The sequence below is a fragment of the Triturus cristatus genome, chromosome 7 (assembly GCF_964204655.1).
Source record: "Triturus cristatus chromosome 7, aTriCri1.1, whole genome shotgun sequence".
In the NCBI taxonomy this organism is placed as follows: Eukaryota; Metazoa; Chordata; class Amphibia; order Caudata; family Salamandridae; genus Triturus; species Triturus cristatus.
The window spans coordinates 1015616902-1015640292 of NC_140590.1; the positions used below are offsets into that span (position 1 = coordinate 1015616902).

At 46.8% G+C, this 23391-nt stretch overlaps 2 protein-coding genes across 3 annotated transcripts in view; one reads left to right on the forward strand and one right to left on the reverse strand.

Annotated features, from left to right (window-relative positions):
• Positions 1-666: 666 nt before the first annotated feature.
• LOC146811013 (uncharacterized) lies at positions 667-14252 on the reverse strand. Of its 2 annotated transcripts, none has more exons than XM_085618054.1 (2): positions 14081-14252; positions 667-3237 (listed from the first exon to the last, which is right to left on the reverse strand). In XM_085618054.1, the coding sequence occupies exon 2, from the start codon at positions 2669-2671 to the stop codon at positions 1181-1183; it is 1491 nt and encodes a 496-aa protein (XP_085474180.1). In that variant the 5' UTR covers positions 2672-3237; positions 14081-14252; the 3' UTR covers positions 667-1180. The 2 variants fall into 2 exon arrangements, with proteins under 2 accessions (XP_085474180.1, XP_085474179.1); XM_085618053.1 differs by having other exon boundaries at positions 14071-14212.
• Positions 14253-14778: 526 nt separating this feature from the next.
• The window catches only part of CCNI2 (cyclin I family member 2), a 32802-nt gene continuing 24189 nt past the window's right edge, over positions 14779-23391 (forward strand). Inside the window, exon 1 of the mRNA XM_085618058.1 lies at positions 14779-15311. The gene's annotated coding sequence lies outside the window, so the exon portion shown is untranslated. The remainder of the gene's footprint in view (positions 15312-23391) is intronic.

Consider the following 23391-nt stretch of genomic DNA (forward strand, 5'->3'; position numbering starts at 1 on the left):
AATTCAGCATGCCCCGGACACAGTTCTATAGATACCTCCAATTCCACCATGCACTCTCCCCCAGTCTAGCGGGATTGGATTCCATAGCTGAGTTAATCCCCGTGGAAGCGAAGCTCTTCATGGGGGACCTCCAAGAGCGGAAAATTTCCAAGATATACCGAACGCTCGTCATTCACAGCTCCTCCTCGCCCAGTATCTAAAGGGGAAATGGGCGGGGTATGTTGGTCCCCTCGATGAGACGGACTGGATGGAGGCGCTGGCCTCGCCCCAGGGGGCAGCCATAGCCATTCGACTATGCCTTATTCAATTTAAATTTGCACAGGGTTTATTTTACACGTAGGAGGCTGTGGCGGGCGGGGCTGATCGCATCTCCGGAGTGTCTCCGATGTGGGCGGGAGGAGGGTTCCTTCATTCACACGGTGTGGCTCTGTGTTTCATTATCCAGTTTCTGGAGAGGGGTGCTGTCCTGTCTATCTGAGGTGCTGGGCTGGGATCTTCCCGCGGACCCTAAGCTGACACTCCTGCACGTCATGGCTGATATTGGAGGAAACATATATAAGAGGCACCTGCTACTGATGAATACAAGCCCCAGCTAGGCCCGCAAGAGACAAGGGTTCGCTCTTCTGTAACGAGATCTATAAGGAAGTTGGCACGGAAACTGCAAAGTACAAAAACAACGTTTATTAACCCTTAAGGGTGGTCCTACAATCCACACAACACTCTTCAGTATTGCAAGGAGTAGCACACCGAACATTCGTACACAGCCCCCTTTTATACACAACAGAGGGGCTCATGAGTGGGTGGATAGTACATGAAGTCGAAGAACATTACCATTTAGGGTCATTCCCGATTCTAAATCAATACATGGGCGGAGCTAACACACTCCTTGAGCCCGCGAAAACACATGGTCAAGCAAAGCTAATTATAACAGATGCGGTCAAGTCTGGGCATGCGCCAGATGGACAAGAGGGAGCTATTTATAACTGTTGCTAGGCAGATTACAAGAGCAACTAACACAGAGGTCGGACTCTCCTCGTGGTGAACACGTGGCAGCATGTCAATACAAAATGGAGTCCGGACTTCGCCCAACATAATGGGGAAAACACGAACAAAGGGAAACACTAATGTTTTCAGTAAATGCTTAATCACATTCTGCCTTAATTTACAACAGACGACCCTTTCAGCATTTACTGAAGACATCTGGCTTCCAAGAATAATCATCGTATACGTCAATTATCATCATTCCTTTAACCTCTTTAGCTAGACCCTTCTGACGGGCAACTTCGGCAATAGCTTTCTTATCTGGAATGCAGAATGAAATGCATACAGAACAACATAATGGTCCACATTGAATACACATACAGAGAAGGAATAGAATTGCTATGATAATACAAAGACCAGTTAAGACCTTCCATCCCCAGGCAGTAACCAATGCCCAAAACCATCCAGAAAAGGACCAAGTGCCGTTTTCCGTGTGGATTTCAGCTGCTATTTTATGCAGCTTATTAATGGCGTTATAAACGGATGGTGTATGATCAGGAATGAACACACAGCAGCTACTTCCAATAATTTTACAGGCTCCTCCTCGATCAGCTAGCATTACATCCAATACCATACGGTTCTGCAATGCAACAATTCTGGTAATCTGTAATTCTTCCGTAAGATTCCCAAGAGCAGCAGCAGTCTGATTTGTCACAGCTTCTACCACTCTTGTTAATCTTCGGATCTTCCTACTATTCAAGGCGGCACCAACAAAGAAGAACAATCCTAAGTTAAAATCAATATACTGTTGCAAACTGGTATCAGTCTGATCCACATCATCCGTCGATAAAGTACGTTTATACCTATTTACAGTCACATTATTCAACAATTTCAAGTCTTTATGATACGATGCAGGTGCTAGGAATACAGGGGGTAGTAGGAATGATACATAGCATACCCCAGACCACCCAGCCGGCAAACGGTAATAACCTTTATTTCCACATACAAAATAGGTATTATGGGATGCTAGGAAGGTGCTGTTATTCAGTCCGTCGATATTCAGAACAGTTAAACAATCACTGACACCAACAGGGATAAAACCCACACTCTGGACACACAGGTCCGCTTGGGCTTGTGCCACTTGGATCACAAACTTGTCCTTCCCCATAGTGTCTCTAGTGTTCGTAAAGATATAGGGAATGGATTCATTGTCTGGTCGGTACTCTTCCCATTCCCAAATTGTTCCATTTGCTTGTGGATATCCATTTCTGTCCTGATGACATTCTTTATTAAGTCTAAAAAGCAGTCGTCCCACTGTCGGTTTCCGAGTGGCAAACAACAAAGTGTACCATGCTCTACAAGAGCCATTGTGTGAGAAAGGAAGTGGTATGAATGGCGTACCTCCTTTCTTCTGATGGGCTGGCATCATCCCACATATCCAACAGTTCGTAGCATTTGTAGCAACGTGGGTGTGATGCAGCATCTGAATGAAAGTGTTATTCAAATAGGATTGTCGATGCTTCAACTCTTGATATGGCAATGTGTAAAAGTAGTGCTCCGCAGGCACTGGAGTCGTCAACACAAGTGTCTCTCGAGCTGGAGTTGCCTCCTCCACAAACCATGTGGTTATACCAACGATAGCTACTGTTAGCATGAACCCCAACGCACAAAAAATCTTCTTTTTCTCCATGTCAAAGGAAACAATACCCTAATATCTTCCTGAAACTAAAAGTCTGTCAGAACTCTTCCCCTTGGGCAGCGGTTGATTTCTTCACCAACGGGCCAAGACGGGTGTCGCTACACTAATGCAGGGCTGATCCCCCCCCCTTGCCTCAGCGGCTCTCCGTTTCACTAACCCAAGGGCCGTTCTGACAGTATGTCCCAGTACTGAAGATCTCACTTCCTTGGTCGCAGATGATATCGCCTTCCTCCAGAAGTCGTGTGGTCCGAAAAGAGCTCCTCAGTGTCGTTTGGCCTCGCAACACGGCCTGTCTCTGCTGCTAGGACTTCTCGTTGATCGGTCAGAACGGCAGACTCCACCAGTCCGGGCGGTACCTTTCGACAGTGCAAGGAATGGATCCAATTCTTCCTGTTCGAGACTCGCACTGCCGTCCTCGTTGCAAGAAGGACTTGCTCAGGTCCGATCCATCTCGGCTCCAAACTGTTCGTTCTGTCGAAGACCTTCAGCATGACATGATCCCCAGGCCGGAGACCATGTCCTTCACCGGTAGACCGATCAGGGAGCGCCTCTCGGACCTGTTGATGAATAGAAACCAAGTTATCCGTTAACTGTGCCAGATAATCGCTCATCATTACACAAGGTACATCATACACAGCCTTAGGCCTTGGTGGACCCCAGATATTCATTGGGCGTCCAAATACAATCTCATAGGGTGTAAGGCCGGTTCGAGAGTGTGGCACCGACCTAATTGACAATAACGCCAGTGGCAAGGCGTCTGGCCAAGTCAAAGATGTTGAAGCTTGAATTTTGGCGATCTTAAGCTTCAGTGTACCATTATACTTCTCGACTAGTCCTGCAGACTGAGGGTGGAACACGGCATGGAACTTCTGAGTGATGCCTAGGCCCTTTAAGACATACTTTATAACATCCGCTACAAAGTGAGGGCCATTATCACTCCACAGAAGTCTACAGATGCCGTATCGGGGGAAAAACTCTTTCAGCAATAGCTTCGCTGTAGTCATTGCAGTATTGTCTTTCGCAGGGTACGCCTCAACCCACTTACTGAAGGCGCAAACCACTACTAGAACATACTTCAAATTGTTACAGCGCTCAAGCTGGATATAATCCATCTGCAGAACCTCAAAGGGTGCAGTGGGTGTCGCAAATCCTCCTGCTGGAGTTCGCGTGCCTTTCCCTGGGTTGTACTTCAGACAAATCATACAGGTCTGCACCACCCTCTTTGCTGTGCTAGCAATCTCTGGATGCTCCCAGACTTGAGTAAGCAATTTCACAATTGCGGAAGCTCCAACATGTGCTAGCCCATGTGCCATCTGAACCATAGGTTGTACAAAAGCCGTGGGTAATTTCCATCTATCCATCTGCTTATTTCTCCAGCAACCCTCGTCATCCAGCTCTCCTTCGCTAACCCATTGTTCCCGCTCTTTGTCAGAAGCGGTCTTTTGTATTTCTCGCACTTGCTCCTTCGCATCATGCCATCTCTCCACCTGTGACTTCACTACATACATGGCAGTAGTACCGGGCTGCATCGCAGTCTCCCGTGCTACTCGATCTGCTAACGCATTCCCTTCTCCAACCTTATCAACCACTTTCCTATGGGCGCTACACTTAACAATGGCGATTTTCTTTGGGTATGTCAATGCAGTTAAAAGGTTATGAACTAACTCCCCATGCATTATCTGTACCCCATGTGACGTTAGAAACCCTCTCTCCTTCCAGAGTAGGCCGAAATCGTGCGCTACTCCGAAGGCATAGCGGCTGTCTGTGTAAACATTCACACACAATCCTGTACTGAGCTCACACGCTCGTGTTAACGCTATCAGTTCCGCTGCTTGAGCTGATTTCTGTGGTATGCGTGCTGTTTCCACTATCGTCTGTAACGTGGTAATTGCATACGCTGCTGAAGTCGTACCATCTGGTAGCTTCAGGCATGATCCGTCTACCCACAACTCTCCATCTACATCTAAAAAGGGCGTATCCTGGAGATCAATACGACCCTTTGTTTGTTTCTCAGTCACAAGAATACAATCATGCGCTTTCTGCGCCTCAGGCTGGGTCTCGGGGTATGGCAACAATGTGGCCGGGTTTAATGTCACGCACCTTTTTAACGTAATATGAGGAGCCAAAAGCGTCAACTCATATCCCGTTAAACGGGCACTGGTCAAATGCTGCGTCTTTGTTTGATTAAGCAGAGCATCAACAGCGTGGGGAACTAACACCAACAGTTTATGGGACAATACAATTCCTTCACTCTGCCGTATTGACACAGCTGTCGCCGCAACCGAGCGAAAACACCCTGGTAACGCTCGGGCGACAGGATCAAGCACAGCCGAAAAGTATGCACAAGGGCGCTGCTTATCGCCGTGCATCTGCACTAAGACTGATAATGCACATCCATCTTTCTCATGCACATACAACGAAAAGGGTTTTGCATAATCAGGGGTCCCTAACACTGGTGCTGAACAAAGGGCCTGTCTTAATTGCTGAAAAGCAGCGTCACACTCATCTGACCAGGGGATCGGGATGGGCGTGTCTTTTGTCAAGAGCGCTAGTAATGGCTTAGCTATGTGTGAAAACCCCAATATCCACTGTCTACAAAAAGAAACAAGACCCAAAAATGCACGCACATCCTTCTGCGTGGATGGCCTTGGTGTGTCCAAAATTACTTGGATACGATCTGGTGTGAGTGCACGCCCCTCCTTAGACAAAAGGTGACCCAAATAAGTCACCTTTGGTCTACAGAATTGCAATTTCTTCCTAGAGACCTTGTGATTGTGGGATGCTAAAAAGGAAAGTAAGGCTATCGTACTTTCCTCGCACAACTCCAGGGTGTCAGCCGCCAACAGGATGTCATCGACATATTGAATGAGGGCGACCCCCTCGAGTAAAGCAAAGGAATCCAACTGTCGTTTCAAGGCCTGACTGTAAATACTAGGGCTTTCTGTGTAGCCCTGGGGAATTCTACAAAAGCGATAAGATCTATTGTTTAATGTGAACCCAAAAAGGAATCGGCTATCAGAGTGAATGGGAATAGAAAAGAAGGCATTTTTCAAATCAATCACTGAGAACACGGTCGCCGTAGGCGGGACCAGGGTGAGCAACGTCGTGATATCGGAAACCACCGGGTACTGAGGTATCACGATCTTGTTCACCTCCCTCAAATCAATTATGAACCGATAAACCTTTGCATCCGTGTCCTTTTTCAGAATAGGGAGAATCGGACTGTTACAGATATTATAGGGAACTTCTTCCACTACTCCTACCGCGATCAAATCTTGCACAATCTGTATGAGAGCTTCCTCGCCCTCCTGGGAAATACGATACTGGGGGAGGCGTGGTAGCACCGCCCCCTCCTGGACACTAATGTGGACCGGAGGAATCACCATTTGTCCCACATCCGTGTCCGACGTGGCCCATAAAGCTCGGGGGAGGGTAGCCAACAACGCATCCTCTGAGATCGTACACATCCGCCCAGATCGGGGGTAGTTGTCATTTAAAATCACCCTCACACCCTCGGGGGAACAGCGAATTGTAGCCCTAAAGTGTTTTAACATATCAAGGCCCATAATGTTATCCGGTGTGTACGGAGCAAGCAGAAACGGACAAGGCGCAGAAAAACAATCAACTTTAAATGCAAGGGGCTGTGAAAGAGGGCTTCGGGAAAGTGTACCGTCAAACCCTACCGATGTAACTATTGAGCCGGATGGGGGAGCCCCCGGAACCAAGTACCTAGACAATGCACTACGTGTCGCTCCTGTATCCACTAGGAACTGATCAGTAGAACCTAAAACCTCAGCCGATACATAAGGACCCGTCTGATCGACCGGCACCTCAACTGATTCGGACCCCCATCCTACGCATTCCTATGCATGCTGAGAATCGTGATATCCCGAGTGATCGATGTCCGATACATGGTACTGATGCTGGTGATCAAAAATATTCGAGCTATCTCGGTGCTGTCCGGCCGTATCAAAACGGACATTATCATTAGAGGTCCCTCTAAAGTTCGAGAAGCCCCCTCTCCCCCTCTGGCCACCCAGAGTGTGCCCCTGCCGCGAAGCGCGCAACGCTGGGCACTCCCTGGCCCAATGGCCCAACTGCTTACAGTACGCACATTGGTTCTTATTCAAAGCAGGTCGGCCCGAAGGGGGACCATAAGATCCGCTCCTTCCCCTATTGTTATTACCCCGGCGGGGCGGGCCATATACTTGTGCTAACATAACTTTCGTTTTGAGATCTTTTGACTTCTTCTCCTCCTGGCCCTTCGCCTCGTGCTCCTGACGCTCATAATACTGGGCGATGGTCAGAAGGGCCGTCGGTGTCGCGGAGGACCAAGAACTCTCACTTGCTTTTAACCGGGCCGCAACTGCCGGCAGTAGATTAGCCACATATTTGTCCGCAAAAAGGTGGCGGCCTGTGTCGTCGGTAAGCGACTGGCCACTAAAATCATGGAACGTTTCTTCAAAACGCGTGAAGAAATCTGCCACTGACTCATCAACCTTCTGCTGACATGCCGCCAACATATTCCAGTCAATCTTCTTGGGGGGGATTATTGTTTTTAATTTCGCCACAATAGCAGCAGGGAGATCTAGAATATTCCGGGGAGGTTTCTGTGCGGGCTTCCGCTCCCTATCCTCATCCTCAAGGTCAGACCACCGGGCCTTAAAAGCAACTATATCATCCACCTTTCGGACAGATCGCCACGTGTCCGGTGGTAGAATAAGGCCAAAGAACAGATCTATATCCGCTAAGGTCATAATGCAAGAATTCAAGGCCCCCTCGACTTCTTCATAGAAAGCCGCTGGATTCTTGCGGGGGTCAGGCAATGCATTCTTTAACGCCATAACATCGGCTCTATGCCATGGAGTATAAACCCAATTATACACGAAATATCCCTTAGCATCGACGGAGTTAATATCGGAGCTAGTCCCCGCTCCCTTAGGAGGAACATACAAAGGCGCCGCCTCTCGCATTGGTTTAGCATGCACTATGTCATCCTTATCTGACTGGGAGGCGGATGGGTGGCCCTCTGCTGCAACCGAATCCGACTGCTTCTCCGTTTCCGCTCGTTGGCGTGCTTTCTCTCGAAGGGCCAGTACCTCGTCCCGCAAGGCGAACAGCCGCCGAGCCGCCTCAGGAGCCTTAGAGGGAGAAAAAGCACCGTTACGTATTGCTCTGGCATCCGAAGACACTTCGTCAGGCTCAAAAACATGAGAATATTTTCGGAAAGCATTAATCACTTCATCCGCGAAATGACCCAGAAAATACACTTTATCTCTCTCCTGCCATGGCCCCCAAATTTGAAATAATTCCTCCTGGGATACCTTGCCTTTCAGCGCACGGAAGGAGATTTGCCGAAGCTCAGCCATTTGCTCGGCTGGCAACATGGACCGTGTGTCTACCTTACCCGAAGCCGGGTCGGAATCTTGCGGCCGCGGAGCGGATGCGCCAACATAAGGGGGCGGAGAGCGATCTAGTAAATAAAAATCGTCATCAGGATTATTAAGGACAGGATAAATTGGCTGGCGAACAACATATTGACCCGAAACTTGTAGCCTACGCTCTTTCTCTTGTCTATCCGTCTGTTCTTTGTCCTCCCGACGCTTTGCTTCCTGTGCTCGCACATGATCATTCTTTCGTTGCTCTTTATCAAACAATGCTTTCTCACGTTTCTCTCGCTCACGCACTTCCTTCACCCATAACCGCACACACTCAAACATATCCTGACGAGCACGTCGCTTACACATACACTGTTCCACATACTCAATCTTACGCATATCAAACGATCCATACAAAGGCCATCGCAACTCAGGATCCTTCTTGGTATATTTCCTCCACAATGTGCTGTACATTATGGAAGAAAGACCATGCTTCACGTACATATCCCTATTAGGAGTCCCCTCTGGGGGAGCTGGAGCAGATTCCTCGAGGTTCAACCGGTTACCCAAACAGCAGCACCACTTACGGAGTGCGCTAAAAGCAGGCATGTTAGGAATAATGCAAAATATGCAGTATTATCAAGAAAAATGGCACTTAATCGTTGCGCCGTTCCAAGTTTACACAGCTCCGGAGAAATTTCTCCACATTACCTGCCTATATGTGTTGCAACGCATATATGTTCACAAAGGCAAATTCAAAATATGACTAGTCACCATCAATCAAACTCAAATAGCCAGACCAGGCTTCAAAACTCGGAGCAAGTACCGTACAACGGTTCTTACCAATCAAGAGTCCAGGTTCCAACTGCCAAGCTCCACAATCGCCCAAACGGCTCTCACGGCAGGACCGACAGAAGAGGTCTCAGTCGATGACCGGCGCCACCCAGATGGTCAGCTCGGAAGGGAAGGAAGAAAAACCTCGGGATGCCAAGGCTAAGACGCCGCTGGCAGTGATCACGTCCCTGGCCAAACTCCTCACCTTCGTCGCGACCAGTCCTTCGAGCATCCGAGTCGCCGATGAGCCCCACGTGCCGGGCGCCAATTGATGAATACAAGCCCCAGCTAGGCCCGCAAGAGACAAGGGTTCGCTCTTCTGTAACGAGATCTATAAGGAAGTTGGCACGGAAACTGCAAAGTACAAAAACAACGTTTATTAACCCTTAAGGGTGGTCCTACAATCCACACAACACTCTTCAGTATTGCAAGGAGTAGCACACCGAACATTCGTACACAGCCCCCTTTTATACACAACAGAGGGGCTCATGAGTGGGTGGATAGTACATGAAGTCGAAGAACATTACCATTTAGGGTCATTCCCGATTCTAAATCAATACATGGGCGGAGCTAACACACTCCTTGAGCCCGCGAAAACACATGGTCAAGCAAAGCTAATTATAACAGATGCGGTCAAGTCTGGGCATGCGCCAGATGGACAAGAGGGAGCTATTTATAACTGTTGCTAGGCAGATTACAAGAGCAACTAACACAGAGGTCGGACTCTCCTCGTGGTGAACACGTGGCAGCATGTCAATACAAAATGGAGTCCGGACTTCGGCCAACATAATGGGGAAAACACGAACAAAGGGAAACACTAATGTTTTCAGTAAATGCTTAATCACATTCTGCCTTAATTTACAACACTACTGTTGGGCCTCACGCTGGCCAAGAGGGATGTCGCCCGGGCATGGAAGGCTCCGGTGGCTCCCTCTTTGAATGTGTGGAAGAGGGGTCTGGACTTTAGCATGGGTTTGGAGCTCCCCATATTTGCAGCCAGGGGGTATCCACGTAAACATTATAAGATATGGCAGCGTTGGGCAGATTACAGAGGTATCCCCCTGGAGCCAGTCCCGGAGGAGCGGGAAGAGGGGTCCCTTTAGTTCCCCTGGGGAGGGAGGGCTTAATCTGGGCCCGGGGTCAGAGCTGTCTAGGCTATGCTCATGCAGGATGTTGCTTGTTGGTCATGGTTTGGTGCGGTCGGGGGGGGGGGGGGGGGGGGGGATCTGGGAGTTGGTGGGGGGGGGGCTTGTTTTTCATATGAAGTGCCTCGTCATTTATTTTACTAATGTAAAACGTCAATGATATTATGTTTGTAATGCTTCGGCTGGTACCTCTGGGATTTCAGGGGCCTGCAATCTATGTGTTTATTGACGAATAAAAACTATTATTTTTTTTAAACTCGAAAACAGACTTTACAGAGATCTAAACGACCTGAAAATGTATATCTTATGTGGTTTTACTGCTAGAGTCTAGTGGCGGACAAGGAAACAGAGTTCTTATAATGCCGGAATATCTACTTGTCCAAACCGCGTGATCCTGGGAAAATGAACTCTGTCTTCCAGTGGCTTGCTTGCCTTACGTGCCAAAAGTCAACACAGCATTAAACGGGCTACAACCCTGGATTAGGAGACATACACAAGCTACATGTTCACTTACACACACAAGCCAACAGAGCCTGGCAGACACACAGGGTGGCCTGAGTCCGTGCACCCTCAAGTACCAGCACACAAGCTGAACTCACCATGAAAACCTTGTGAACATAAAGGCTGCATTTTATGTTCAGCTCGGGTCGGGTGCCGGACCTGACGGGCACAACTCTTGCAGCTGGGCGGGCTGGAGGCTTGAAGAAGTAAACAAGTGGGAGGGGTGGGGGGGGGTGTGCGCGAGTCGCGAAGAAGGAAACAAATGGGAGGGGTGGGGGAGTGCGCGCAAGACTTGAAGAAGTAAACAAGTGGGAGGGTTACTGTTCAATTAGAATATGCAATAGTAAATTCAAGCATGTTGCCAGCAAGCCCAGATGTAGACTTGTTTTTAAATTCTTGTGGCACAACCAAAGACACCTGCAAAGCCAAGCTCCTGGTCAACAATTAAAGAGCACTTTCCTACAAAATAATTAGATACCAAAAAGCCAACAACCTTACCAGACAAACCCAGTGAGCAATATACACATTGCATGTTATTTAGTGCGTTCTATGTCACTCTTGTCTGGGCTCCACCAGTCCATATCTCAGCTATATTCACTAACTAGACTCAAAGAGGGATATCCATATGGATCAGGTTTCAATGCCCGGCACGCATACTTTGCGCTTCTACACTAGGAATAAGCTTGTTACACTATTCCATCTTTACATATTGGAGAGAACCCCAGGGCGGAGAAGGGGTAAATGTATTTGCATCCCTAGTACACCAACAATGATCCTGTCTCAACTTCTAAAAGCACAGTTTTCTACTCGCATGCAGACGGGCGTCTAAGATGGACTCTACAACCTGAAACACATTTCACATTTTACCAGCTCTACTAAATGCACCGTTAACAATATTGACAATTTCTGTTTGCTTATATTTAACGCACTGCATGAAAAGGCGCTATAAGTATAAGCCAAGCACACCTTTCGGGTTCTTCTTTCTGTTTTGAAGTGTTTTTTGCCACTTCTAGCCGCCGTCAATAAGTGGTTGTAAGGACCCACTCAGTGAGCTACAACTCCTCGGTCTAAACCACACTGTCTTTATAACGATATATCTTTCAAGGTGCAGCAGAGGGAATTTTCAAATTAAACAGCACGTTTTAAAATACAGCATCACTCTTGCAAATAAACTGATTAAAAAGATTCTGATATACAAAGCATTTAACTCCTTATCAGCAGCATGTCATTAAACTTAAACATGCACGGTCTATCGGGGTGTAAACATTATTTAATGGTCTGCAATCAACCCTTGCTACAGTGTGAAGTAGATGTGCAGACGAAGCGCATTAGGAATACACAGAACAAAAAACAGAATCATTCTAGAGTAAATTCACAAATGAATCACATGCACACTTTCATATCTCGAGCAAGGCATGTGAAATGCCACTCTTGATTTGATTTTAAGGCTATTATTCTGCCTTGATCCCTGAAGCCACTGCACCTGCTGGACGATTGATAGCGATGCTACAGTGAGGACTACGGGCCATTCACGTCAGCACTCCTTGGTAACCCGCAAAAGGCCATTTCTTGCAAAGCGAGCCAACGGAAGGAATTTACAATTTGTCTAGGGCAATATCCATCAGGAGTGGAACTTTTGTTGTTTCTCATTTGTATGTTCTCAAACTTCAAAGAAAAAACCTAAAGAGAGACCTTCACGCCGAGACCCTAAATTAAAACAAAGTACGGGATGGGATGGGAGCACAGTGCTTGTTTCAGTCCTGGGATGTGCCATTGTTGGGCCGCTCTTGTCTGCAGCAGAGCAGCTTCTGGGCTCAGTGGTTGGTGTCAGCTTCTTATTTATTTACAAAAAGTCCAGCAGCTCTCCCGCAGAGACAAATTAAGGGCCATGGGGTGTGTGCAGAATCCGCCCGCTTCTGCCCTGAAATGCATACTCCCACACTTCTGAGATCTCTCACTTTGGGAATCAAAATCGGCCCGGGTACGCTAAAAAAAGTGGCCCACAGAGGTAGCCGGCCATTCAGGCGAAGTAGGCGAAGCACACACACGCTCTGATGCTTCATGGCGCTTTAGGTTGTTGGATTACTACAAAACATCTTCCTAATTAGGTATAACAAAGGCGTATAAATGTTTCTTGAGCTGGTGCGATTTCTGTCAGACCCTGCGTCTCTGGTGAGTTCGGGGAGATTTGTATCCAGATGAGTGGCGGGGAGACACGATGCGGCCAGAAGCCTCCATCGCCACCCTGCAGACGCTCCCGGCTGACCTCGCTGTTCGGAGCACCCACCCAACATGTCGCAACCCGCACTGGGACGTGCGGGTGTGGGCAAGGTGCGCTCACAAATCCCATTTGTGCACCACGGCCTCTCTCAGCGCTCGAGATGACACCCATCCCTCGCAGTGATGCAGCACCATAGAAACGATGTCCCTCGCCGTTAAAATAACATGCAACCGTTTATGTAAATTGCCCAGGGTCAGACAATGCAGCAAATATTTTTGGCTTCATCTTATCACCGGGAGAACAATGAAAACAAGGAAAATTAAACACACACGTACAGGAAAGTGACAGGAAACATGAACAAGCGCGCGCCTCGTGCGGCAGCAGGGGGAAAAAGGAGGGGGCCTGCGTGATTCCCTTGCTGGAGCCAGCAGCAAGGAGCGATAATTGATACCATATGGCGCCGCTGCTCGCTCCCGCAAGTGAATCGCCAGACGTGCACGCGTTGCCATTGAAGGCAAAGCAATGCGTGCACGTTTTTGCTTAAAAAAGTGAAGCAATGGCTAAAGGTTTTTTTCCTATGCAGCGCTGCTAGGCGAGACCTAATGATCATTTTATAAGTTAAAAATGTACAGTAAGATCACGGTCAAGCTACATGCCGGTCGGTCATTTGGTGGCTTGCAAGTCTCATTTGGGTACACCCAAAACCTTAAAAAAAAAAACCTACATGAATGACAATTCTCCTTAATTCCCTCGCAAGTAAGCTTGGAAGCTGCCAAATACTGGAGTCACTTACCTATTTCAGTTTGGCTGTGTTTGTGTGTTGTAATCCTTTTATACTTGTCTCTACTTCCAGCCTAAACCAGTTCAAGACAATACCTACCCCCAGGTTTCTCACATTCAGTTTACGTGGTTACTGATTTTTGGAGAGGATGCAGCGTAAACTGCCTATTTTGGACCTCTTAAATCAGGTTCGAGTCTTGCCGTCCACACAACAATATGTGATTCTAAGCAAATCACAATCTCCCAGTGCTTAAAAACATAAACGTGAGACTGCGATATAATTGGTGTGCACTATAGAAAAAAAATGCAATTGTTTTCGTGTAGTACGTGCATTTCGACGAAAAACAGCAGGGAGGCGGGACCTTTAGATGGGCGTGACTGTACTTCGTTCGCCGTTTCATCAATACAATTATTTTGCAACTATTTTTTACCATTTGTAGCGGAGAGGATTATTAAGCTTGTGAGCTAATAAGCTATTCTTTTGAAAAACGATAACTTGTTCAACCGGCCATTCAAAATATTAAACAATACCTTCTATTACCTGGCACACTCAAGGTTATCCAATCACGGTCATTTTTCATTTGTTTTTACTGCGAACGCTTTTTTGTTTGCCTTTTCAAAAGCTTTTAGCAGAGACTGTAGCAACTACATCTCTGAAATGGCCACCAGGCTCTTATAGACCCTACTACAGCACGAATGAAACGGGGACCGCCTCTCAAGGGCGGGTTCGCCATAACTTTAAACGTCGAGTGGGCGGAGCAAAAGCATGGTAAGTGGTATCTATCCCCCAAGGCTGTTAGGGAGCACTGAAATAAAACGACCATCTTAAAAGGCCGTGGTTCCTATTTATTTGTTTAAGGCGACCTGAAAAATTCTATTTTTTGTTTTTTTAAATGAATACTGTTCGATAATAAAAGTATGTAAATCGTGAAAAAAGTCTTGAGATAATTCTAATCCTAAACGTCATTGAAGCCGTACATCTTATACTTTTCAAAATTATGAACGACATGAAGTGTTATCAAGAGTGTTTCATTAACATTAAACAACAACCTACGTGGGGTTCTTCATAGCTGTTTGCGAGAGTACTATGAATTTCGTCACTTCAAGATGGCCGTCTTAGTGACAGACGCTGGACAGAGCTTCCTGCGCCCAGTCGCGTACGTCCGTGACGAGAAAATTCTTTATTATTTGGGCGTGTCACCCTTCCGCCCAGTTTTCCACGGAGATCACATGACCCGTGCGTGGGCGGGGTTTGTGTGTTCAAACAGCCTGCAGGGACCAACCCACCCACCAGAAGCCGTAAACAAAGGAGACGATTCAGATTGCTGTGGAGACCCCGAAAGCGTCCGACTGCCCTTATCTCCGCGCTGACAGATCATATTTCTTGAATATGACCCTGGAGTCAGGGTCCTTGCTTCTGGTTAGAGAGGAAACGTCAAGGGGTTGCAGCTGCCCTTTGCGAGGTTCCGTACCATCACCCCCTTTGCTGCCCCCCTCCTGCACTTTTGCCCTATCAATCTGCCCCCGTTCCCTTTCCTGCCAGCCACCACCTGCACTGCCGGGCACCTTCTACCATTGTCCTGATCACGCATCTCCTGCACTGCCCCCTTCAGCGCCCTCCTGTACTGCCTGTCCAGATCTCCTCTTTGGGAGCTCCCTCTTGCACTGCCGTCCTAGCCTCCACTCCCTCTGAAGGTGCAAGCGATGGAGGAATGACGGGTCCAGATTAATGACCGGGGCTAGTCTAGAAGTCTGCTGAAAAGGATCGGGAGGTAAGTGCTCAGGTCTTTCATTTTCATGCTCTGAAGGTGCTCTCCATTGCTAATCAAATTCATCTAAAGCGCTTCAACCTCTCGCCAAGCGTAGTAGGCGCTATGACATGCGATACTGTGTTGACAAAGGATTTTCTCTTTCGTTGTCGAAACTCTGATTTTAGAACACCGTGGAGTGCTCGCAGTCAGCCCTGCACCCGCCCACCAAGAGATATGAAGAGCAGGTTTATTATTTATGCCAAGCAAAGGGACGGAATTCAGTGAGAATGGAAGTTCACATGTGTGTAACTGTTGTATAGCGCACACCAACCATCTTGACGATTAATAATAGTTTTCAACGTGCATGTCAGTGGTACACTTCTAACCTGCGCTCCTTGTGCCGTATGAACTCAACCCCCTGAAATATTTTATCAGTGGGGAACGTAAACGTGCTTTAAAAATCGAAAGTTGGAGGACAACTGTTATAAATATTTTTAAAATCCTTAGAGAGCTGTGAATTGCCACCTCTTTTATTTAATATATCAATGTAATGATATTGCCCTTTTCTGTTTTAAAAAAAACCCCGTATATCTGTAGTATTACCGTGGAAGGTTACTGTTTCGTTCGTGACCCGTACAAGCGTAAATGAGCACTTCGGTCAAACAAGAGCCTCCAAGAAGAGTTTTCAAACCTTGATGTAAATGAGGGAAGGTCGCAACAGTCCACAGGTCTTTTGGACGCTCTTTGTACTCTTGAGCTATTTGAGTTTATTTACCCAATGAAATCTCTCGAAGGTACATCCCACTTTTTCCTTGTTTACCATTTGTTGATCCAAAAGATGAGTTTGAGGGCGGGGGAAAAAAAAACTCACCAAAGGAAACCTCGACATCGTTTTTTCAGCAAAAGTTCTTACGGTTAGTCTTTTGCTAAATGCAAATTAGCATGCCACCTTAATAAGGCTTACAAGAACAGATGCGTGGAGGCAGAGATTTATATATAATTACACATTTAGTCTACCTGATGCTCACCAGTTGCTCCAATTCAGAAACAAATTCTTTTTTTTAAGCGCTAGTCAAAATTAATTTCTGAAGTGCGTTAGTCCTTTCTTATGTATACCTGCATCACTGGATACTATTCCTCCCCTTTTTTTTTTTTTACGTTTGCTGCCTTCTAATACTGTCTCAGCAAAACTTTGACCTCATTAGTACACACTTAATACCTCTCTCTCCAGGAACAAGGTGTAAGAAATTGGATTTTTAATTGTGGGGGTGAAAACCATTCTAAAGCAACAACCACAATTTTTGTCCGGGTGAACAACAAAGGCCACGAAACCTGTGATTAACTCTGGTAGCTTGGCACAAAAGCAGTCTGGCTTAACCCCTTGTATGCGCATGACGGCTCCCGGCAGTCATGCATCACGGTGGGCGTGTGCGCACGATGGCCGGGAGCCGTCGTAATCCCGCACACCGTTTATTTCTCCCGCACAGTGCGGGAAATAAACCCGCACCCAAGGGGTTAACTTGGATGCACTGTGTAAAAGTATTTATGCAGCACGCAAAGTAATAAAGTGAAAACACAACACAAAAAATCGTATAGTGCCTAAAAACGCTCACTCCGTTATCTGTGCTAGATCGATGGGAAAGTTAAAATTTCAGGTTTCCTGCAATGGATTGAGGGCTGAATACTGGAACTATGTTAACTCTGCTGAAACAGTTACTTTCTCAAAGTCTAGTTTGCAGTGGAGGAGGCCGCTGGTAGAGAGCGCTGTGTGAAGTCAGCATTGTAGCTCATTGATCTGGCTGGGTCCATTGGGTGGTCGTAGCGCAAGCTTTGTATTGACAGTCACTGTAGGCTGTCGCAGCTGTAGCTCGAAGTACAGATCTCACGCTGCTGCTCGAAGTACAGATCTCACGCTGCTGTAGCGCAAAAAGTCTGGTTTACCAGAGCTTTCGTTTGCCTGCGACAGTCTTCTCACGGACAGTTCCATTCAAGGCCACAACTAACCCAAAGCTTTGGGGTTTCTTCCTTTCTTTACAGGAGGATCTCGACTGATACCACCGTAAGTTCCAGGACCTGTGGAGGCACCTTTTGGGGATCAAGACCTCCCTCCAGTAGGGCTCTGCACGGTCCAGTGCAGCTGGGCAGTTTGAGAAAGACCTCTGAAACTTGATCTGTCCCTGTAGCTCAGAACAGGAGGTCAGTTATCTGACCCTCAGTCACTATGATAATCCTGGGATCAAGCAGCAGGGCAGGCCTTAACTTTAGGGAAGTGCCTCTTTTTGACATTGTCAACCCCACTTTTTACATGGTATCTGATGCAATTTTGACAACTGCACTGGGTTCCTGTTATCCAGTTCCCCAGTGCCAGATCTTATTAAAAAAAACTATACAGTTATTTCCCCAATTGGTAATATCTTTAGCACCCCTGTAAGTCCCTAGTAAATAGTACCCTTGGTACCTAGGGCATGGAGGATGTGTGGACATATCTGCATAAGCAGATATTCCCCTATGATGTCTAAGTCGATTCTTAGATATTATAAGTTAACAGGGGAAGCCATTTCAAGTACATATGCAGGGCACTGGTATTTGCAAGTTCACCACATACGCGAAGGCTTCACTGAAACTAGAGATGTTAGATATCCAACATCTGATTCCTGTAATGGATTTATGAATACATGCACCCAGAGGGTACCTTTAGAGGTGCCCCCTGAAAATCCACTGACAACTAGTGTAATGGCCGACTGGTCAAGACCAGCCTGTCTCCACAGGCCAGTTTCTGACCCCCTGCAGGTGAGAGCCTGAACTGAGGGCAGAAACAATGCATACTTCGGCCAAAGGTGTTATCACCTCCAGGCAGGATGGCTAAGTGGTCAACATATCAAGGCATGAGACTTCAAAGGCCTCCGCTGCCTTTAGTATGCGTCCCAAGGCTTCCCCAGAGAGGACTAATCGTACCCCCTGACCCGGACCCATTTGCCACAATGACAAGTGGGAAAATTAACTAGTCAGGAGGTGTGTTCTCCTCTCAAGCTAGTTCCACCCCTAAGGTGGGCTACCTAATGTGAACACGACTTTTAGAATTCCACCATCTTAGTTTTGGCAGAATTAGGCTACGTACACTTCTCATGACTAAAACAGGATAGAGGTAGCTATGCTTGGTGTGCACATCCATCAATTGTATTGTATCTATAACCAATTTCATAAACCAGACAACCTAAAGTCTTTTTTTTTATGGTGGTGGTCATGTGGTGTCAACACCTGACCACCTTAGGTGCTCTTCGCCGTACTGCAAAACAGTCTGGACTACTCCTCCACAAGTAATAACGCAGCATCCCACTCTAAGTTCTTCCTTTTTAATTCATAGACCGGTTCTGTATATGTTATGTTCCAACAGAAAGCAGCTGACAAGTGTTTCATCCACACAGACCTTTTAAAACCGATTTGTATGTATGCGATCTGTATTGAGCGACATGAAAGTGGTCCATCTGATGAGTTCACTACCCACTGTGAATGCATTGGGTAAACCATGTTCTCCAAAAAAAAAAGCCCCCCAGCCAGTTATCAAACCAATGTGGGTGTCCAAGGGAGCAGCCGCCCCTCCGTGATTCGGAAGTAGTCACACCGTCTCAATTAAACAGTAGTTTTAAGTTTCAGGACCATGCTAAGCCTGCTTACAGACACTGACTGTTCCCGTATGCTACAAACAAGAAGCAGCCATCAACGTCAGAGACCCACTTCCAGAGTGGTCGGATGTCCAGATGACAACGACAAATCCAATTAGTAGAATAGAAGATATTGACCATTAAAGAAAATGGCGCCAAAGACATAAAGCACCAACTGTGCACACGTATCTGGTTGTATTGGACCGGGACAAAGTCAGAAGTTCAGGCTGACCGCGATGGGGCGCACGCCGGCTACAATGACCCAGTTAGGCTTGCTGAACAAAAGCACCTTCAATCCTGGTTTACGGAGCGTTGCATTAATCCGTGTTGAAGATGTGGCACGCAGCAGAGGCGATGCGCCGGTTCTGAGATGTCTGCAGTGTGAGGTACTGATGTGTCGGTGTTGAGAGTCCTGCCGCTAGATCTTGGGATACAAAGTCCAGTTGGTGTATGACGTGCAGTGGGGGCGATGCAATGGTTTCAAAGAGCTGCAATGCGGAGTCCGTCGAGCCTGTTGTTGACAAAAGATGGGATGGGAGAGCCTTCGCCGTGCAGTGATGGTCCTGAAGGCGATGCAAGTCTTTGCAACGGGTCCAATCCATGCAGCAGTGGGAATGCGTCAATTCTGCTCGAGTAGCTGCATCTTTTCCCCTGGATCTGAATGTTGGTAGAGCGCCATGGGCCTATTTCCAAGGGTTCAGGACTGAGTGACACCGCTTGGCAGGGTACACACAGATGGTTGAGTGTATAGATGCAAGGTTGTTGGAAACCTGTTGTCTCTCCGGCTTCAGATCAGTAGGCCAGCCAACTAGCACTTGGAGTCACTCTGGGTTCAAGAGATGAAGGTCCAGCCCTTCTCACCCAGTCAGGAGGAAAGCAGGAGTCCAGCAGTTAAGCAGAGTGCTGTCCTTCGGCAGCACAACAGTCCATCTTCTTGGCAGAGTAGTGAAGTGATTGTGTCTGAGGTCCATATTTTATACCCCGATGCCCTGGTAATGGAAGGTGAGAGAAGCTTCTAGACAGTGGCTTTGCAGTGCAAGGAATTTCCTTGCTCCAAGCTGGCTGAAGTGTCAATGCATGCTCGTTAGGCCCTTTGTGTGGGGTCAGGGCACAGTTGATTCAGGTGTGAGGCTGTGTCCAGCTACTCCCTTCTCTCCTGCCGGTGATGTCCCATCTAGTCACATCAAAGCCCCCATTGTGCGTGGTTGTGTAGGAGTTCACAAATCCCAACTGCCACCTACACCTAGTCTTGAGACAGGCTGCAGGCACCAAATAGCTAAGGTTAGAAAAGGCCAACTTTCTCAAAGTGGCATTTTCAGGATTGCAATTAAATCCGACCTAATCATAAGTTGGGATTTTATATTGTGATTCCAGAGACCCCAAAGATGAGCTGGTTTTCTCTTCCATTTGAAAATTACCCATATAAAATGTAATCAGGCAACTCCAATTTTATCCTGTGGGAGAGATAGTCCGAATTTGAGATTTTCTTTTCCCTACCAGAACATGTAAAACTTGATGCATGTCCTACTCTATAAATACATTGCACCCTACTCTCCGGGCTTCCCAGAGCCTCCTTTAGGGGTAACTTGTGTTTTTAAAGGATAGTTTGGGCCTGGCAACAGGTTTAATTTGCCATGTCTAGATGGCAGTTTAAAACTGCACACACAGGCTCTGCAATGGCAGGCATGCCAAATGTTTAAAGTGCTACGTGAGGTGGTGACGCACACAGTGCTCCTGTCCCACTAGCAGCACTTAATTTACAGGCCCCAGGCACAAGTAGTGCCACTTTACTGGAGACATAAGTAAATTAAATATGCCAATTGCTATAGGCCAATATTACCATGTTTAGAGGAGAGAGCACAAGCACTTTTACACTAGTTAGCATCGGAAAAGCAACCAGAGTTCTAATGCCATAAAAAATGAGGTCAGAAAAAGGAGTACGGCAAAAACAATTTGCGGGTGGGGGAGGGGGCAGCACCCTAAGCTGACCAGTCTGAATGCTGTCCTTTGAATTACTAGGCAGTCCCTGGGGGGGGGGGGGGGGTGTCCTCTGCAGGGCAGGGAACAGCTTCACCCCTCCTGTCCTGGAGTGTAAACGTCGCATTCCTACCTACTCTCGATCAAGTTATCACTTATTAAATATAACCGTGACATCCCATGCGGGAGGTAGGCCTCACAGTAGTGGAAAACCAATTTGAGTGTTTAACTACCAGCAAACGTAAAACCTCAAAGTACACGTCCTTCTTTTTAAATGCACTGCGCCCTGCCCTGTGAGCTGTTCGGGGCCTACCTCAGGGGTGCCTTGTATGTTAAAAAGGAAGGTTTAGGTTTGGCAAAAGGTTTCTATCGCCAAATGAAATTGGCAGTTGAAAGCTGCAATGGCAGACTTGAACCATGTTTTAAAGGGCTGCTTAAGTGGGTGGCATAGTAATTGCTGCAGGCCAACTAGTTGTATTTAATTTACAGGCCTTGGATACATGTAGTGGCACTTTACTCCAGGTTTTACCTTGTTTTAAGGAGAGGAGAAAGCAAAAGTTTGCGGTAAGGCCACGCCAAAGACTGCCGGGCTAAAACCAGGTGACCAGCTAACCATTGTATGGGTACGCGACTACTCTGTACTCTTTCAATCTGCTATTCCTCCGACAATGGATTTTACAACCGTGCACGTCTTCAACTTTATCGTGTTTTGCACTGCATGTTTCTATCCCTTTTTTTTTTTTTGCCACTGTTTTAGCAGGCACACAAAGTTTAATGCCAGTAATAACTAGCACATGTGTTGCTTGTATTCCTCGCTATTGGGGAAACATCCGTTACATTGCGGTGTTCACACCGCAATACCTTTACAACGCGGGTATTACAACGCAAATCATTACAATGATTTGCACTGGATGGCGTTCTCACTATTTAGAGGGTTCCTTTGAGGTCAGCAGCAGTCCTTTGGAAAAAAGTGCAGCGGCTATAAGTCTACAGTCGATAATAAAAGGGTTGAAGGTATGTTTACTGTCCTACACCTCCAAACACGTGCCACCAATGGGAATACTTTCTGACATGTCTTAAAGGGCCGTGTGTGTGTTTTTTTTTTTTTGTTGCTACAATTAAGTTTTATAGAAAGTGTATCTCAAGAGACCTGCAATGTCCCTTAAACACTCTTTATCAATTATAATGTCTAATGTGCAATCCGAAATCTTTTCAGCTATGACTGGGAAGAAGCAGCCAATGTGTAGGACCTCGTGGATATATGGCCACTATTCGGCCTAGCCAGGTGGCACTGTTAAACACTCATATAAACCCTCCCAGCCACAAAATAGTCGTGGAATTGAGCACACCAGCAAGAGTTCTCTTCAGTTCTTATTTTTTTTTCTTCGTGAATCAAGCTGGTATATGTCTGTTTTATTGATATTTTTGCCAAATTATCTGTTCAAGAACACAGTTTGTGCTTCGCTCTAGATGTATTTTTATGTAGTATAATGCATTTTGATGCACTTCAGAGCTTCGTCTGTGCAGTAGAAAGAATACATTTAGCAGTTTTAAATTGTTCTTCTGTCCCAAAGAAACTCGGAGCTGCCTTAAGGGGCTAAAGTTTGAGTACCTCCACCCAATGCCAGTTCTCGACGAAATCAAAAAGCACATACCAGTGACCACCTGTTATTAACACAGACTCCTGTTCACTACAGTGTCTACTTACTTCAACACCACCATGTGGCTTTGTTCTTTAATGTTCATGCACTATGCTGCAATGTGAACTTGGTCCTCAGCATCTTGGTTCCTGGAGAAGTCTAGATCAGACTCCAATATACCAGGGCCTCCTCGCGACATTGATATAATGCTGATCAGAATGTTGTCATATTCTATATGGTTTGTTATGGCTTCTTTGCACTTCTGAAGCTACAAAAGAGTGGTCTGGAAGGGAGCGTCTGCCCAGAACTAAATTTGTCTGCCTGGTGCTGGTTAGGTTTTCTCACACTTGTTCTTGAAGTGAGCTTTGGACCTATGGCTAATTGCATTCTGAAGAGTTGTGGTTAAAATGCAGGCGTTTTGCAGAAACTCCTCTGTCAAGACACTGGCTCCGACAAAGTCTAAACTTATTTCAGAAAGAAATCCGTTCTTTGCAGTTCCAAAATAATACACTTTACAACTGGACTCTGCCCAGAACAGGGGCGTGATAGAAGAATATTGGATAAACCTCCCCACTTGGACTCGGAGTTTCCCATTCTCCTCCTTAAACATGACCTTTTTTCATCCACAACACTCTGAAGTAACTGTGCAAGGCTTTCTTCTGTATCTTACCAAGTTTGAATCTGCACCGTAAGCTGCGATCGTTGAGGGCCATGCTGAGTTGTAGACGGTGTGGTGGCGTTTCTCTTACCTGTGTTTAAGACTAACCAGTTACGTGTAATGCTTAATGAAGCCTGCTAATGTACTTGTGCCATAGTCCAGTT